The following is an 18895-nucleotide window of genomic DNA, read 5'->3' as shown; positions in this document are numbered from 1 at the left end:
ATGGGGGGTGTTTTGGGAAATGAGAAGGGAGAGATTTTGTTGCTCTACTATGGTCCCTTAGGAGTTGGGAACTCTATCAAGGCAGAGATATTAGCTGTTGTACAAGTGTGCAATTTGCAAACCAACTGGGGTACAGCACCTAATAATCGAAGGGGATTCCAAAGTGGTGGTGGGTTGGTTGAAAAATCTTGAAGATGCTATATGGCACTACAAGAAAAAAATGAAGAAACTCAGTTGGTTGACAAGGAATATGTTGGTCACTGTACAGTGGGTGGGGAGATCAGCAAATACTTTGTCAGATGTGTTAGCCAAGCAAGGGGTAAATAGGGAGTTGTTTTGGGCTCAGCTGTGATTCCTGTATTTCTTTCCTAGTTTACTTGTAAGATTCAAGGAGGGGCTACAGCTCACGCCTCTCCCTGGGATGTTGTATGAATTCACAACTCTAAATCAGCTTCTGAATTAATAAATTTATTATTATTCATCAAAAGAACTGAGGCAAGGTTGGCTAAGGTTGAGGTCAATACTAGCCCAACCCAATTTGTCAAAACCTCAAACCAAACCCTAATCCAACCCAATCTCAACCCGAGATTCTCAACCAAAACCCAACCAATTATAAAATCGGGTTGGTTGGGTTGGGTTTGGAACCTCACCCACCAAATTTACAAAAACATGCATAAATTACACTATCATATTCATACAGGCAAACATATTACATATGGCAATGATACAGACATCATATTATGGTAATATTTTATAGTAAACCATCCTTTGTCATCATACTCTCTCCTCCCCCCACTCATATAAACAATACTTGTATACATAAATCCAAGGTTCAAAATATATACGTATCAGGCCGTATCGGCCCATACATATCATACTCGGGGGCTTCCCGATATGCCCCTACAGGGGGTGTTTCGGGGCTCGACTGGTTCAAGGGGTGGACAGACCTTAAACTGACCCCTCTGAACCAGATTTAAAAAAAAAAAAAAAAAAAAAAAAAAAAAAACTAAAAGAAAATAAAGAAACAGCTACCGATACACTCCGGTGTATCAGGTGTATCAGTACATCATTCATAATTTAAAAGATAAGCATAATACATTGAGTTTGAGTTGGGTCAGGTTGCCCAAGGCATCAACTCTAACCAAACACAACTTTATATTGGGTTGGCATTTGCCAACCTAACTGGACCCAATTTTTTCAGGTTGAGTTGGGTTGCATTAAAGTTGGCCCAACCCCCATTGCACCCCTAATGTGACCATCACCAATTTAGATGTGTTTGATAATGACTGAAGTTGTTGAACTGAACAAATTATTGCTTTGCCTTTTAGAGGACCAATTTAGTGAGTAAGGAGGATCACACAACCTCCTTACTCACTAGAAGACTAAGCAATAAACACAGCCACTCCAGAAATTAACTTTCCCTTAATTACCACTTATCAAGACTGCTAGATTCCCATGAAATGTACTCATTTCTAACCGTATTATTCTGTTCCTTCCATTCATCCACCTCAACATGCATGTGTACATAGACTCCAAATAGAATATAGATGTCAACAACAGACTTAAAAGTTTATCCACAAATTCTTATTACCATTTTTCTACATCAATTAGAAAAATGAACTGCACATGAATTCTAAATTCTTTTGCAACTATTATTTACCACCTATATAAGAAAAGAAATGCATAAAAGGAATACGAGACACATAAGTAGAGAGTATATGGATTCAGTAAAAACCACTATGCACATCAATGTAATATTAATTACCAATGTTGTCAGAATTGGATTAGACATAAAACTCTTTTGATGACTGGATAACAGGTCAACTGGTTCAATCATTTACTCATACAAATAAAAAAGTGAGAAAAAAAAAAGTTGAAATTGAAAACAGATCTAGATTATCTTTAAAAGTTCTTAGAGAGTAATTTCACACCAATAAGCTTAAAACAATAAACATTAGAGGGTTTAATACCTATTAACAAATTTAAATGGGGCAAGTTTGGCTGTCACATTTCTAATAAAGAGGTAACCAAAAGCCCATTTTGGTTGAATGGTCCAGTCTGGGTCTAAAAGTATTGCTAATTTCTCAGTCCATGCACATTGATCCCACAAATGCACTTATTTATAATCCTATCGTTTCTGTTCTTGCTACTCATCCACCCCAATATGTCTTTGTATGCACACTCCCCAAGAAAATATAGATGCCAACTACTTTTTATAGTAAAGAAAAACTTTTATAAAAAAATGAAGATTTCTTTTTGATGAGTAACTGAGAATTTTATTAAAAGATTTTAAATAAGTAATGAGTTAAGATACACTTAGTGGGATTTTTAGCCTCCGCCAACATCATAAGCGTATAAAATCAGAAACAGCAAAACAATAGTACAATTACATCACTTGACTTCCCCTTGTTTATCCAACTACCACTTTGGAATCCCCTTCAACAGACAAGTTTCTGGGGTTCATGGCAATGACCTATCTTACCCCATGAAGAATTGACCACATTTCTGCAATACAAAAGATGGAAGGAGTTGTGTGACCGAAAAGGACTTGGGTGGAAGCACTAAGAAATGATTTAAGCACCTATACTTTAATGATGGATACGGCACGGAACAGAATGAAATGGTGAAACAGGATTCATGCACCCGACCCTATATAGTTGAGACAAAGCTTAGATAGAAGGAGTGACAAGGTATATGGAAGGAAGCAACCCTGCATCCCATCCCAATGTTTATCAAAACAAACCAAAAAATCAACAGCCACTATAAATGACAAATGAGATGATCATTGTATCTCCAATAGTCCAATGTAGACCAGAAAGCAGATCTAAAGTCAACATATTGACATTTACAAACTCAGGATGTAAAATTCAATCTAATAATCACCTTTCCTATTTCCAACCACAATTTCTCCTTTCTCTTTTGTATTTCTTCTTCAAATATTTTTCTATTTCTATCCTTCCAAATAGCAAAAATAGCCCAAAAGATCATAAACAGCAGACAGCTCCAGATTTTTTTAGCCTTTGACATGCAAAATCCCAAAATAAATTTTGAAAATCTACATTTTATAAATACAAGCTCCACAAAACTCCGCCAATGTGAGCTTGTCTTACATTGCTGGCCCAAGCCCGGACAGAGGAGGATGTGTCAAGTTTCAGTCAACACTAAAAATTTTGGCAAACTCTCATGATATAATGGATCCTGATTTGTCTTTCCATGCTCATACTAGGGTGTTCTCCAGAAACAACACACTTTACATTAACCTGAGCATTGTGTTAAGTGGGCAAGGGTTTGCTTGGATGGTCCCCATAAGTGCTAGGTTGTGGTGTCAAATGGGCAAGGGCTCCCACATCCTTTTGGATGGGAGTGGATAGAGAAAATAGTTCAATAAACACGACTTCGTTTAGCCACATGGAATGTAGGAACATTAACAAGAAAAACTATGGAATTAGTAGGATACTATGAAGAGAAGGGTTAATATTGCATGCCTACAAGAAACTAAATGCAAGGATAAAAAGGCTAAGGAAATTGATAGCTACAAATTATTGTATACAGGAGAGGTAAATAATAGAAATGGTGTAGCAATAATTGTAGATAAGGATTTTAAAAAAATGAAATTTTAAATGTTAAAAGATTTGGGGCTAGAATAATTTTAATTAGAATTGTTTCAGGTGAGGAAATCTTTTTTTATCAGCAACACAGAAAAGATTTCATTAGATTTAAATAAAAGTAGTACAACAAGTTGTGAAGAGATACAACAAACCAAAGGGACAATTTATCCAGGAATATTACAAATGAACCCAATACATAGACTGTCTCTAAACCCCTTGCTTAGCTAGACCATCTGCCAAGTTATTTGCAGATCTCTTAACCCAATTGACTTGATCTATCATTTCTTTTGAAAGCCATTTGAACCGTCTGAAGTCATTCCTTAATTTCCAAGTTATTCCTTCTCCCTTTTTTCAACCAGCTTGCAACTGTTTTCAAGTCACCTTCAATAATCAGTCTTTCAATACCCAATTCTTTTGCTTTCTCCACCCCAAAAGCTTACTACCAAGAATTCTGAGTTGAGTATATCGCCTTGCCCAATTCAACCTGAATACAATGAGTATGCTTCCTTTCTCATCCCTTACTACTCCAATAGATGCTTTTTGTCTTCTAGAGGAAGAATCAGAAATTGCACCCCAAGACCTGAAAAAAAATCATCAACCTTGAATCCAGAGAAGAGATTCAAGGTTCTAGCCCTATATGCTTTTACCTCTATCAAAGCTTCCTTGCTTCTTTCTTTGCCTTCAGAGCTTCCTTGTTTCAGGTGAGGAAATCATTAACATAATTAGAGTGCTTATGCACCTCAAGTGGGAATAGAAGAAAACTTCAAAACACAATTTTGGGAAGACTTAGAAGGAATAATCCAAGAAATACCAAATGAAGAGAAGATTTTTATAGGAGACATAATTGGCATCTAGGGAAACAAAATGTAGGATATTATATGGTGCATGAAGGATTTGGGTTTGGGAGAGAAATGAATCAAGAGCTACAATATTAGATTTTACAATAGCTTATAATATGGCAATTTTAAACACCTTTCTCCAAAAGAATGATGAAACTTAATAACATTTAAAAGTGGGTCAAACATAAGTCAAAAAGTTATTTTTTTTTCCTTATGAGGAGAATAAAATGAATGATGTGTAAAGATTGCAAAGTTATAACGGGAGAAAACTTAACAAGACAACATAGACTAGTGGTGGTAGATGTGTGCATTAGGATATGGAAGAGAAATAAGGAAGAAAATAGGTGTCCAAGAATTAGATGGGAAACCTAAAAGGAGAAAAGCAAGCTCAACTTAGAAATAGATTGATAATAGAAGGGAATTGAAATTTAGATGAAACAATTATAATTTTTAGAAAACTGGTTCCTAATCTTTCAATTACTTGTTTTTTATTGTTATTAATCTCTTGGGTTCAAATAGAAGCAGCATTTTTTCCCGAACAAAGGTGATGCCTAACCCCTTCCACCTCTATACCCTGATCAGGGCCTACTATGATTAGGCCTAGTGTTTTGGAGTCACCAAAATTGACCTTTCTCAGTAAAATGAACTTACTTTTAAAGCTTTCCAAATTTCTCTCTAACTTAGGTGTGACTCTTTTCTCTTAATTTTCCACAAACCTAGAACTTTCTTTTGGGAATTCTAATCCCACATATCCACAAGTAGAGCCATTAATTCTCACTATGCAGAATTGTTGGCTTTCTCTTCAAATGCTTACTCAACTCCCCAAGATCTGAACTGTCATAATGGGAAATCTCACCACTGTAGCTTATTATCAGATAAAGCATTTTTTATAGAAAATAACCTATAATCCCACAGCTTATTTATTACCCTGTTGAAACCTCTAATATTCCATTGTACAGTTTGGCATGCGTGTATGCATTCTGTAAAGCAGCATGTAGGAAGATTAACAATTAAAATGTCAGGTGGAGGAGGAAAAGAATTTCCCAATGCTCTTGGAAGCTTGCTTACTACCCTAGGAAATAAGGGAAACAAGCACATCCTAGTCCAAATTAAGTGGATCACAAGAGACATTGCTTCAATAACAAATGTCTTGGGCCTTGTTGTATTAGCATGAACATATCCCAACTTAGGTTTTTTTCTGATCGTGAATTGGACCTTTTTTTGGGTGTCACCATGGATCCTCCCATGTACACCACTCTTTATACATCTTTTGGAAAGCTATAAAAATTCTAAGTATAGCAACCCACTTATCTATATTATATAAAACTAAGTTACTTCTTTCTTATTGGTAACAGATCCAAGCACATCAATTAAAATACATTTTCCATAAGGTACCACAGTGTACTCTCCAACAAAGAACGAAATCTGAGCGAAAATGCCAAACACCAATTAGTCTACCCTGGGAGGCTAAGCCCCCAAGGAAAAGAAGCCTGATTTACCTCTTCACTTGCCAGATAATTTTTGTTAGTACATCGGTTGATATCCTACCCCATTTGAATGAGGTGTTCATTTTATGGGCTAAGGAGCTAGCCTCTCTGTCTTATGAGCCAATTATCTCACCTCCAATTGAATAACAATTAAATTACCTTTTATTTAAAAAAAAAAGATATATAGAAAGTACATTTGACAAAACCTTTAAATATGATATACCTTCAACCATTTGACAGAGAAATTGCGTCCATAGTGTGCAGTTCCATGTGCATATTTCCAGTTTCCTCCTCCAATAGATCCACCAATTTTTGATGTCATCTTTGCACAACCCTAAAAGACAACAATATAGAATTTTACAACTCTTTCCACCTCAAACAGAATTTAGGGGTTGTCAAATTAGAGAACTCATAAGTAAACCATACAAACTTCAGCCAATGTCAATATCTGTAAACAGAAAATCATGTTAAATTTTGAAAACATTTTCCACAACATATACAGATATGGGATCTTAAATTCAATAGGTACCTGGAAATGACGAGTTCGGTTGACTGAAAAGATCAAAATCACATTCTCCACAGAATCAAAGGCTTCATTTAGTTTAGCCTCATTGCTCCTTTGAGTTGCCCATACTCCTTGCTGTACAGATAGTTCCAAATTTTCGCGATTGCAACTTTTAACAATGAAATACCTAGGTTTCATATCATAAAAGGAAGCAGCATAGAACAATGTTAGATTGGAGGCTCACTATGTGGTTAATGCTTCTACTATGTACCTCAAATAAGTTTTCTTTTTTATCAGCAACCACAAAAGATCAATTTATTGAAAGTAGAAAGAAATAAAAGATATGTTACAATGTACACAGGATATATGTATGTCCTGAGACACCCCACTTATCACTTATGTAGACTAGGACCCATCCTACCTACCCTTTACAAGTTTCTTCCCTCCTTGAAAACCAACCCCCTATACATTTTTCTTTTACCAATAATCCCCTAAACATTTGATCTATGGTTACCCTACCTAGCTAGTTCATCTGCTAGGCCATTTGCAAACCTGTCAACCCATTGTATAGTTGTCAATCCTTCAAGCATTTTGAGCACCTTCCTGATGTTGTCTCTATGCTTCCAATGTGCATTGCTACCAGGTGTATCTCAAATAAGTTATTAGTTGTGTATTACTCATCAAAAAAAAGTTATTAGTTACATATTTGAACATACATACAAACTCATAATGCAGGGTTCAAATCTGACAGCAGCCACATTGTGTAAAAGAAAATGCAATAGTTTAGGTCTATATCCAGTGACCTCAGATAGCTAGGAGCATTAATGAGTAAAATCCCCTTTTCAAAATAGACCACTTATTAACCAATTCTATAAAATAGACCCAGAACTGAACCAATTATTAATCAGGATAATTGTGTCTGACCCAATTATAAATCCATAATTGCCTAAGTTAATAACAACTAGGAACTTCATTTTTTATAATATAACCTCAATAAAAATGGCAATAAATAGTTAACTGTTTATATGTTGACAAAACAAGTGTTTTTTACCAAAGAGGAGAAGAGATTAAAAATAAAATAAAGGGGAGTAAAAGGGGAGGGCCAAGTTTTCTTAGAGATGGTGTTGAAAATTAATTAGTTTTATGATGTTTTTCTGAGTAGATGTTTTATGTTATTTGTTAGATAGGAGGTTGGGACCACAGTAGTTATGTGAGTCCAAATTTTATTATGTTTTTTCAGTGTTATATATGCTGTTTTGGGTTTTGCCACCCTATAAGGGCATAGTTGTCTTTGTACTGTTCTATTATTTTAGTATAAATAATAAGTGAAGGGGGCGACCAGATTATTGCTCTCTTTTCTTTCAACTTCTCTTCTTCTCTTCTTCTCTTTCTCCCTCCCTTCCTTCTCTCTTCAAGAAACTACTTTCTTTCATATTTTTTTAATTCAGCAGATTTCTACTTGGTATCAGAGCATCGGCTAGGGTTTCTTGAAGCATTCTCATGCAGACCTAGATCAACCGACTGCGTGAAGTAGTAAAGGGCTGATCGATCTACTATAGATTGCCCAGTTCTTGGAGTTTTTGGTGGGATCTAGACATCAGGAAGGTGATCTACTGTTCGGCATCAAAATCAGGAAGAACTGGAGTACGGGGAAGAGTCCCAAAAAAGTTGGACTCTTTGTTTTTTATCTGATCTTGGGCGTTCAGGTATTGTTAGTTTTCTTTTGATTTTCAGAAGAGGGCGGTTTCATTTCTGAAATTTTCTAGGCCTCCCGGAGTGATCGATTCACTTTTCTCTCTGTTGGGTGGCATGGGGAGGAGAGAGATTTCCCTCCAGCTAGGGTTTTCTTCTTCCAAGAGGGTTGGTTTCTGTGTGTGTTGAAGGTAGTAGTGATATTTTTGGGTCTGGCTGAAAGGATGAGAGATCCATCATATGGATAGCTGAACCCTGCAGGTAGGTAGGGCGAAATTTCATAAATTTCACTCTCCCATATGGGAATCACATTCCCTGTTTTAGAAAACTGCATTTTCAATGATCAATCTTGAGCCCTAAACCAGACCAGATCTAAAACCAAAAGGTAGGAGAGGGATATACCCGATACAGAGTAGCAGTAGGGTGGAGCAAAATTAGCAAGTGGTACTTCAGCAAGAATTCGATGGAGGGTGAATGAGCACGACTTCATATCAGTTTTTCACCAAAAACTAATATCAAGAGCCTTTCTTGATCACTCCTATAGGTGGAGATCAAACTGGCAATTGCGACAGCAATAGGAGGAGGCAAGAGCAGAAGATGGCGTCAGTCCAACTGCAGTTGTCTTCTCTCTTGTATCAGTAAGACTGAGGATGAACTGGGGTTCGCCCTCCTCCGCTATTTATAGTCTTAAAGAGAGGTTCTCCTAATCTCATTAGGAGTTTCCTAATCCAAATCTTGTATTTGGATCCAGACTCTCTTTAAGAGATAAGGATAATCCCTTATCTTATCTACAGATAAAGATCACCCTCCTAATCTGATTAGGAGTTTCCTAATCCAAATCTCTATTTGGATCTGGACTCTCTGTGTGGATAGGGAAGGGCCCTTATCCTATCTGTTGGTCTAAATCCCAGAACCGCCCCTCTTTAATTAATCTTATTAAACCAGTTCGAATTGGGCTTTAGGCCCATTAAGTCCATGTGCTCACTTATCCTCCAAACTGCTGCCCAGTTGGGTATCCTTGTATGGCGTGGGACCCAAACATTGATCTACACATTAGCCACATAGGTTCAGCCCAGCCTCTATTACAAGGCCTGGCCGAATTCACTGTAGGTGACAGTGAACCCCTGATCCCATCACCATGGGCTCTTAATGGGCCCAACAATTATACTAAATGGTATTTGGGTCAAGCCACCTTATAAAAAACCAAGGACTGTGAGCAGATGCAAGACTAGCCCATCAGGTATTACCCTCAATGGTCTTACACTTAACCTCTCAACCCATAATGATCAAACACTGCCCGACAAGAGAGGACCTCTCCTTCGACTGCAAGGAACAATGTTGCACTCTCTACTCACATGGATCCCAAGAATTAAAACATTTTGCAAACATTTTGAAACCGTAATATATATATATATATATATGTATATCTCTATATAAATATATTTTGCAAAACAAATTACAACTATTGAAATCGGTTGCCGACAACTTTGGTTTCCATCAGAGAGAGTGCATCCCCGATCATTCACTTTGTCCGACAAAGGGGCTGATCCTGTCACTATGATCACCCACTCAAACGAATTCTCAAACTGTCCCAACATACCCAGGTTTTGACCCCCTCTAAGGATCTCACTGATTGGCATATCAAAGACAGCCCAATCCGACACCTAGTGCAATATCATAATCGAGTCTAGGGGTCAGGTGTAACATTCCAGTCTTGCCCATCTATCTCCAAGGTCCAGGGCAATATTGGAATTCTGGTCCGGTTCAGGGTTTCAAGAAAACCCACACTGCATGTACCTCAGGTCTCACCCTGGCAGTTGAGACAAGCCACCCCAACCAACTTGGCGACACATCAGTGTCAGCGTTAGCAGGATAAATCTCCCCAGATCTATCCAACGGCTGTGAAGATTCTAAACTAACACGAGTCTCATATGTGTCCAGTTTAAGGGTATTACACAGAAACACACCATAATAATATGAATCAAATATGTACTTTATTCATTTACATTAAATGTCATAAGATACATCATTACTACAATAAAACTTGATGGTACAAATTATTTGGAGTGAGCACAATCAGCTAAGATGGCTATTGGTGCCCGTGGAAAATTAGGGTATCTCACTGGGGAGGAGAAGAAACCTGATACAGACTCTTCCCAATGGGTGCAAGAGAATTACATGGTAATGTCTTGGCTGTGTAATTCTATGTTACCTCATATTGCACAAAATTTCCTATGGGCTAATACTGCTAAGGAGATTTGGGATGGGGTGACTGAAACCTACTCTCAGAAGCAAAATGAAGCCAGAGCCTATCAATTAAGAAATCAGGTGATAAGTATGAAACAGAGAGAAAAACCTCTTGTTGTGTATTTCTCCGTGCTAAAAACCCTATGTCAGGAAAAGATCACTTAGAAACTGTGGTATGGAAAAGTGTAAATGATGCAGCAACTTATCACAAACTGGTAGAGAGGAATAGGGTTTTTGAGTTCTTGGCAGGGCTGAACCCTGAATTTGACATTGCTAGGTAGCAAATTCTTTCTAGGGAGGGTGTGACACTCTCTCAAGCCTATGCTTTTGCCTCTGGAGAGGAGAGTAGGAGGAATGTAAGGCTGAGACAGCCTAGGATTGACCAATCGGCTATGGTTGACACAACAAAACATAAGCTGAATGGAGACAAGGGAGTAGTGAGACTAGAAGGGAAGATAAGGACTTGGTGTGTGATTATTGCAAGAAGCCTAAGCATACCAGGGACACTTGTTGGAAGCTTCATCCAAATCTTATGCCTGCTTGGATAAGAAACAAAAAGGGAAATGCAAATGTAGCCACTACAGGAGACTCTTCAGCCCCTCTATCCCAACCGATTGGGAATCCATTGCAGTAGCAGTAGTGAGAACAGAATTGGAGAGGTTTGGACAGCTTATGCGTAAGAAAGGTTCACCCAGCTCTAGCCTTCCAGATGGACAGCAGAATGCAGGAGCCAACTGCAACACTTCCATTGCACATAAGGGTAGTTCATATGCAACTGCGAATCTTGCATCCACTTCAGGTAAGGAGGGACCTCCCTGGATTATAGACTCAGGAGCATCTGAGCATGTGACTAATGCCCCTACCATTTTCAGTTCCTATCAGTTGTGCTCTGGTAGAGACAGTCTCTACAGCAGATGGTTCACATATGCCCATTGCTGGGAAGGGGGCACTTAGAGTGACCAATGATATAACTATGTCTTCTGTTTTACATGTCCCTAGACTTCATACCAACCTATCGTCTCTTAGTTCTTTGACAAAAAACTTGAATTGTTCTGTGACCTTTCTTCCTAGTAATTGTGTTTTGCAGGATCTGGAGTCAAAGAAGATTGGGAGTGGTCGTGAGGTGAATGGAGTCTACCTTCTGGATGAGATTCCGAGACATCAGGGCCATCATGTTAGCAACAGTAGTATTAGTAGGTCAGAGTCAGTAAACCAGATTATGCTTTGGCACAATCGCTTGGGACATCTTTTTTTTAGTTCTTTGAAATGTCTTTTCCCAAAATTGCTTGAGTCTGTTCAATTATCTACTTTGGAGTGTGAGAGTTGTCAGTTAGGAAAGCATTGTAGACAGTCTTTTAAACCAAGTAACAAAAGAAGTACTTCTGCTTTTAATATTGTTCACACTGATGTATGGGGGCCATATCAAATCACTTCCATGGGAGGATTTGGATGATTATACATGATATTCTTTGATATATTTGATGAAATCACGTGATGAGGTTCCTAACTTAGTACGACAATTCTACTAGATGGTTCTCACACAATTTGGAGTGAGAACTAAGGTTTTTAGATCAGATAATGCCAAAGAGTACTTTGAGAATGACCTAACCACGTATCTCTTAGAACATGGTGTAGTTCATCAGAGCAGTTGTGCATATACACCACAATAGAATGAAGTTACTGAGAGGAAAAATAGACACATTGTGGAAGTGGCAAGGAGTCTTATGGTGTGTGCTTCAGTTCCTGTGTAGTTCTGGGGAGATGCAGTTCTTACAGCCGTACATGTGATTAACCGTGTTCCTTCACAGACTTTGGGGTTTAAGGTGCCATTTAGCCTCATTTTTCCAGATGGAGAGATATTTCATATACCTTTGAGGGTTTTTGGCTGTGTTTCTTTTGTTCACATTCTTGGCCCTCATCGCAAGAAATTGGATCATAAGGCCAAGAAATGTATTTTTCTTGAGTATGCTCATAACCAAAAGGGGTATTGTTGTTATGACCCAGTGTCGAGGAACATATTTGTCACTATGGATGTTACCTTTTTTTTGAATCCACGTACTTCTTCTCGAGTACTTCTCCTCAGGGGAAGAGTTTTGGGGAGGAGAACTTCTGTTCCTCTTCCTGTTTCTATGGTACCTCCATTAGTTCAGCCAGCATTGATTCAGCCAGCATCGGTTCAACCAGCACCTGCACCCACAGTTTCATTGCCTGAGCCTCTACGGGCAGCCTCGCAGCAATATCAGCGCTGGCAGATGATGGTTGACTCCACACATCCTCGAGCCACACCACTCTCTGTCAGTCCTTCTGAAACTCCAGATTCGGCAGATACAGTTCCAGGTATTCCTCTTGAGCCTGTTATGTTTTCTTATGATAATGTTTCTGTCCCTAACACCATTGTTGCAACTGATCCCACTGACATTGATCCTCCCACTACACCTCGTAAGGGGAAGAGAAAGTATACAATCCACTGCATTTCACACCCCCTTTCCTACAATGCCTTATCACCCTCATACCGTGCTTTTCTTTCTTCCCTGGATTTTGTGTCTATACCCAGGAATGTTACTAAGGCTCTCTCCAAACCTGAGTGGAAAACAGTCGTGCAAGATGAGATGGATGCTTTGGTCAAAAACCAAACTTGGGATATAGTTGATCCCCCCCAGACAGAGAGACAGTCGGATGTCGATGGGTATTCATAGTGAAGTACAAGGCCGATGGCAAGATAGAGAGGTACAAGGCAAGATTGGTAGCAGAAGGGTATACTCAGACCTATGGTGTTGATTATCTGGAAACCTTTGCGCCAATAGCTAAGATGAGTTCAGTTCGTATTCTTTTATCTCTAGTAGCCACCTATTCATGGCCCTTGTTCCAGCTTGACGTCAAAAATGTTTTCCTCAATGGTGACTTACAGAAGGAGGTATATATGGACATTCCAGTAGGCTTTTATGAAATTGTTGGTAAAGGAAAGGTGTGCAGACTCAGAAAATCTTTATATGGACTGAAATAGTCATCTAGGGCTTGGTTTGACAGGTTCAGAGGGGCACTCATCCGTTTTGGATACACACAAACACAGTCTGATCACACCCTCTTTGTGAAGAGGAGAAATGCTTTGCTGTCAATTCTGATTGTGTATGTGGATGATATAGTGCTGACAGGAAATGATCTAGAGGAGATTGATGATCTCAAAAAATCATTGCAGAAAGAATTTGAGATCAAAGATCTTGGTAAGCTCAAATACTTCTTAGGGATTGAAGTTGCAAGATCCAAGCATGGGATCTTCATTTTACAGAGAAAGTATGTACTTGACCTACTGCGAGAGACTAGGAAGCTGGAGACCAAACTAGCAGATACTCCTATTGATCAAAATCACAGGATTAATGGTGTGGATGGTGAATTAGTAAAGGATGTGGGGAGATATCAAAGAATGGTGGGCCGACTGCTATATTTGTGTATGACACGACCAGATATTTCTTATGTTGTCAATGTTGTGAGTCAGTACATGCATGCACATCGGATTCAGTACTAGGAAGCTATTAAGAGAATACTTGCATATCTGAAAAAGCACCTTAGTAGAGGCATTCTTTTCTCAAATCATGAGAATCTGAAGCTAGAATCCTATACGGATGCAGACTAGGCAGGATGCTTAGATGACAGGAGGTTTACATCAGGAGTGTGTACCTTAGTAGGTGGAAACTTGATCTCCTGGAAGAGTAAGAAGCAGGCAGTTGTGGCAAGGTCAAGTGCAGAGGCTGAGTATAGATCCATGGCTGGTATCTCAGAACTTCTTTGGGTTAGATCTCTTTTGAGTGAGATCGGGGTGAAAGCAGAGGAACCTATGACGTTATACTGTGACAATCAGGCTACAATCAATATTGCCCACAATCCAATTTAGCATGATAGGACAAAACACATTGAAAGTGATAGACACCTTATAAGAGAAAGGGTAACAACCGGAGAAGTGTGTTTGCCTTATGTCTCTTCAAAGTTGCAGCTGACTGATGTTCTTACTAAAGGGGTGGCAAGGAACAAGCTTGAACATGATCTATGCAAGTTGGGAATGTGTGACATTTACTCCCAACTTGAGGGGGAGTGTTGAAAATTAATTAGTTTTATGATGTTTTTCTGAGTAGATGTTTTATGTTAGTTGTTAGATAGGAGGTGGGGACCACAATAGTTATGTGAGTCCAAATTTTATTATGTTTTTTGAGTTTTATATATGCTGTTTTATGTTTTGCCGCCCTATAAAGGCATAGTTGTCTTTGTATTGTTCTATTATTTTAGTATAAATAATAAGTGAAGGGGGGCGGCCAGATTATTGCTCTCTTTTCTTTCAACTTCTCTTCTTCTCCTTCTCCCTTCTCTCTTCAAGAAACTACCTTCTTTCATATTTTTTTTAATTCAGCAGGTTTCTACTAATGGCATTGGGCCAAGCAGTTCATGGGCTCTTTTGAGTAACCAGTCAGACCCGTGTAATAGCCTGAGAGTTTGTCATCGTATCCAAGTCGATGCTCTATGTAAAAAAGGACTCTAGGCTTTCAAGAGAAAACATTGAAAAACATCAAAAAGGACTCAAGGCTTTCAAGAGAAAACATTTAAAATAGGAAAAAACGGGATACAAGGAAAGGTGATTAGCAATCACCCGAATGAAATGAAAACACCCAAAGGACAACCGACTAAAGCTTAACACATTTGTATGCCAAACCACCAAAAATCCAATAACCTCGTCAACCAAGCCCCAAAACAAGCAAAAAGCACCAACATGAAACAGCAAAAGAAACCTGAAAACAGAAAAAATAAATAAAAAATAAAAAAATCCAGCACCCAAAACAAAACAGAACCCCCACTCGAGGCCCATAGGTACAAACCAGACCTACAATGGGTGATAATGGTATAAAGTGTTTGGGATGTCTGGTCTATCACAAGGTATGTGTATAAAGTATAATGATGGTTCTCAAAAAGAGAAGAATCTTGGGATGGTTGAGAGAATATACAAGGAAGCTGAAGGGAACTGGAAAATGTTAGGAAAAACGAGGAAGATTTCCATGATAAGAGATATGGTGGGTGCAGTGGCTTAAGGCCCCAGGCACGGCATTTTCAAAAGGCACGTACCTAGTGCACTTTGCACTTCATCCCAGGCATGTGTCTTTAAAATTAGCACATTTTTCTTTTTCTTAACCCTAGTGGCTGCGTCAGGGGCTCCACCCACCAAAGAACCTCGTATTTACTAATGTTGTTCTCTAAGTAATTGCAATAGAAAAATAAAACTAGCAAGAATCTTGATTCAACCAAGATCACGCCCATGGTGGTGCACAAAACCCTATTTTAAAACAATTAATTGCATACTTTTTATGCAAATTCAAATTCTTTGAAGCAAATCCAGAGCAACTTTAATTCTAATTGCAGCCTCGCAAGTTTTTGGATTCCAAGATTGATCTACATGAAGCAGCAGCAAACAAAGTCTCCAAATCTCACAGGTAGATCACGATCTAGGGGAGAAAGAAGAGAGAGTTGGGCAGCTCCAAGAATGTGCTAACAGTCCTTTTAGGGTTAGGGTTTAGCAAATAAAAGTGTTCTCTAACCCTAGGGCCACCCCTTGCTTATCTTATATAGCTTATGCTCCTTTTCTAATTGGGAGAGGATTTATCAAATAAATTTTCCATAAGTATAATTAAGTCCCTAATAATTGCATCCCTCCATTAAGACTCCTCTAAATGAACGCACCCTCCTCCATGTTTGAGCTTTGCCCTTTAATTTGTGTGATCTCTTAGGTTTAATGCTATTAGCCAATGGCAAATGACGTTGAACTCCTTCAACATCCAAATGGAACTCCTTCCAGCTGAATTGAATTAAAACTCTTTTAATTCTCCCTTGAATGTTAACAAACAATCATTATTCGCAAGGGTTCCACAAACCATGAGTGACACCTAGCAATATGTCGTGGCTACCCTAATAGCTTGAATTTGGTAGTCTGAACCTCCATCTTCAGTTTTCATACAATCAAAAATCCTTCTATCATACATGTCCTGAGAGAATAAAGGGTCATGGAGAATAATTCAAACCCTAATGGCCCAGTCATATGTCTCACTAAACTGATGACACTTAGAACTCTTTTCATATATTATATTGCCTTGGTCAAGGACTTCCTGAGTCTCAGCAATTTCAGCCACATGGGACATTCTCTCTCCTCATGGAGACTCAGAGATTACTTGCTGTGCATCCACATACCTCCATGCATAAAACACTATTAAGTAAATAACAAAAATTTTATTAACAGAAAAGAAACTACAAAAACAGGGTGATAAGACAGCACCCGAGAACAAATAAAACAAAACAGGAGCCATCTATCAAACTAGATAACAGGCTCTGCATTACATATTTAAGTCCCTTGGTTGGGGCATAAGTATTTACACCATCAAACTGCAATGCCTCATAAACAAGATATCCATGATGCCTCAAGTCTAAAGATTATCTATATGACTAGGAAGACAGAAACAGTTATTGACTAATGATTCCATGTAGTTGTTCCATTATCGGTCATACTCATGCTTAGTGAACTTGTTCTCTAATAAGCACCCACATATTTGCTTTAGTGTCTCCACATCATCACCCCATAAGGCAAGCAAAATATGTGCCAGTCTATCCGGACTATCAAAGCCATCTTGATAGTCATATTAGGAACCATTTTAGGATCTTTGTACCAAGAGAAAACATATCTCAAATTCTTAACATAATACATTTGCTTGACAAAGAAACTATGGACTATTCATGTAAACATAAGGGCTATCAAAATGGATGGAAAAAATGCCCAAGGATATTATTAAATGTAAATATGAATAGTACAATATCGCCCTTTACAGTGTGACGTGATTGGTTTTAGGGCATACAACAAACAATCTCCCACTTGCACTAAAGCCAATCTGCCATGTATCTCATACCCGCCTTCTCAAGATAACGCTCCAACTGTTGTTGCATTAAAGCTTTAGTTAGTGGATCTGCAATGTTTGCAGATACTACTTTCTGCACAACCACATCTCTGCCAATGATCTCTCTGATGACGTGGTAACACCTCTCTGTGTTTGGACTTCTGATGAGACCTTGGCCCCTTTGCTTAGGCCATTGCCCCATTGTTATCGCAATACAGCAACAAGGCTGAATCTATGGCAGGGACCACTCCAAGCTCTGCAACAAACTTCTTGATCCAAACACCTTCCTTCGTCAGATCTAATGCAGCTATGTACTCATCTTTAGTGGACAAATCAACTATAGTACTCTGCTTGGAACTCTTCCAACTGACGACACCACCATTGCAAGTGAGTATGAACCTTGATGTAGACTTTCTATCGTCAACATCTGATTGGAGGTCAGAATCAATGAAGCCTTCAAGCTTTAGCTCCTCTCCTCCATAAACCAAGAATAAATCCTTAGTCCTCAACTTAAGAATGTTCTTAATTGTGATCCAGTGTTCTAAACCTTGATTCGATTTGATATATGCTAGTAACACTTATAGCATGTGCAGTATTGGGTCTCAGACATAGCATAGCATATATGAGACTTCCCATGGCAGATGCATATGGGATTCTGCTCATCTGTTCTCTCTCTTCATGAGTCTTAGGTCTCATCTCCTTGGAGAGGTGAATTCCATGCCTAAAGAGTATAACCCCCTCTTGGAATTCTCCATGTTGAGCCTCTTCAACACTTTCTCTATGTACATTGATTAAGATAGGCCAAGCAACCTCCTGGATCCATCTGTATAGACTTTAATTCCTAAGATGTAGGATGCTTCACCTAAATCCTTCATAGAGAAGTCCTGTGGCAACTAAACCTCAACTAATGTCATTAGACCAGTATACAAGGAAGACAATCATGCATGGACTTGTTTAGGCTTGCCGGAAGAGCCTTGGTACAAATACAACTCATAGAATCAGGAGTGTAGAATGCTTGACATCACATGAGTCATAATGCAATTAGGAAAAGAATAAAATGATTGAATATTTTAACATGCTTGAATGTGTTTTATATATTACATTTGATTTTATTTTTACGTTTTCATTTGAATATGTTTTACATATTACGTTTATGTATTTTAATCTAAGGCTATAGGACCTAGTGTTTTAAAAGCATAAAGCGCAAAAAAAGGCACAGGGGTCAATTTGTGCCTGAGGTGCAAGGCGCAAGGTGAGGTGTGCGCCTTTTTAAGCAAGGTGCATAAATTTAAAAGAAAAACTAAAAAATCAAAAAAAGGCAAAAAAATCAAAAAAATATTAAACATAATATTAATAAAAATATAAACTTAAATTTTAAAATAAATGTTTTAAAAAACCTATTATCTAAAAATAAAATACATAAATATAACATGTAAAGCATATTTAAATGAGAATTTAAAAATAAAATCAAATATATAAAACACTTTCAAGCATATAAAACCCATAATCTCTTTTTTTTTTCTCAATTGCATTACTTCGAGTAGCTAATGTGATGAAAAACATATTACATTCCTGATTCTACGAGCCACCTCTATGC

At 38.2% G+C, this 18895-nt stretch overlaps 1 protein-coding gene across 2 annotated transcripts in view; it reads right to left on the bottom strand.

Moving 5' to 3' along the window:
* The window catches only part of CPSF30 (cleavage and polyadenylation specificity factor 30), a 66408-nt gene that overhangs the window by 18228 nt on the left and 29285 nt on the right, over window positions 1-18895 (bottom strand). For both annotated transcript variants that reach the window (XM_088979989.1, XM_088979990.1), the window contains exons 3-4: window positions 6464-6630; window positions 6158-6268 (exon numbers count right to left, since the gene is read on the bottom strand). In XM_088979989.1, coding sequence (XP_088836115.1) covers window positions 6158-6268; window positions 6464-6630 — 278 coding nt within the window. The remainder of the gene's footprint in view (window positions 1-6157; window positions 6269-6463; window positions 6631-18895) is intronic.

This window comes from Nelumbo lutea, chromosome 3 (genome assembly GCF_056320005.1).
Source record: "Nelumbo lutea isolate HS-2025 chromosome 3, American lotus-T2T, whole genome shotgun sequence".
Classification (NCBI taxonomy): domain Eukaryota; kingdom Viridiplantae; phylum Streptophyta; class Magnoliopsida; order Proteales; family Nelumbonaceae; genus Nelumbo; species Nelumbo lutea.
The sequence above is the reverse complement of the archived record's forward strand: the minus strand, read 5'-3'. Positions and strand labels throughout refer to the sequence as shown.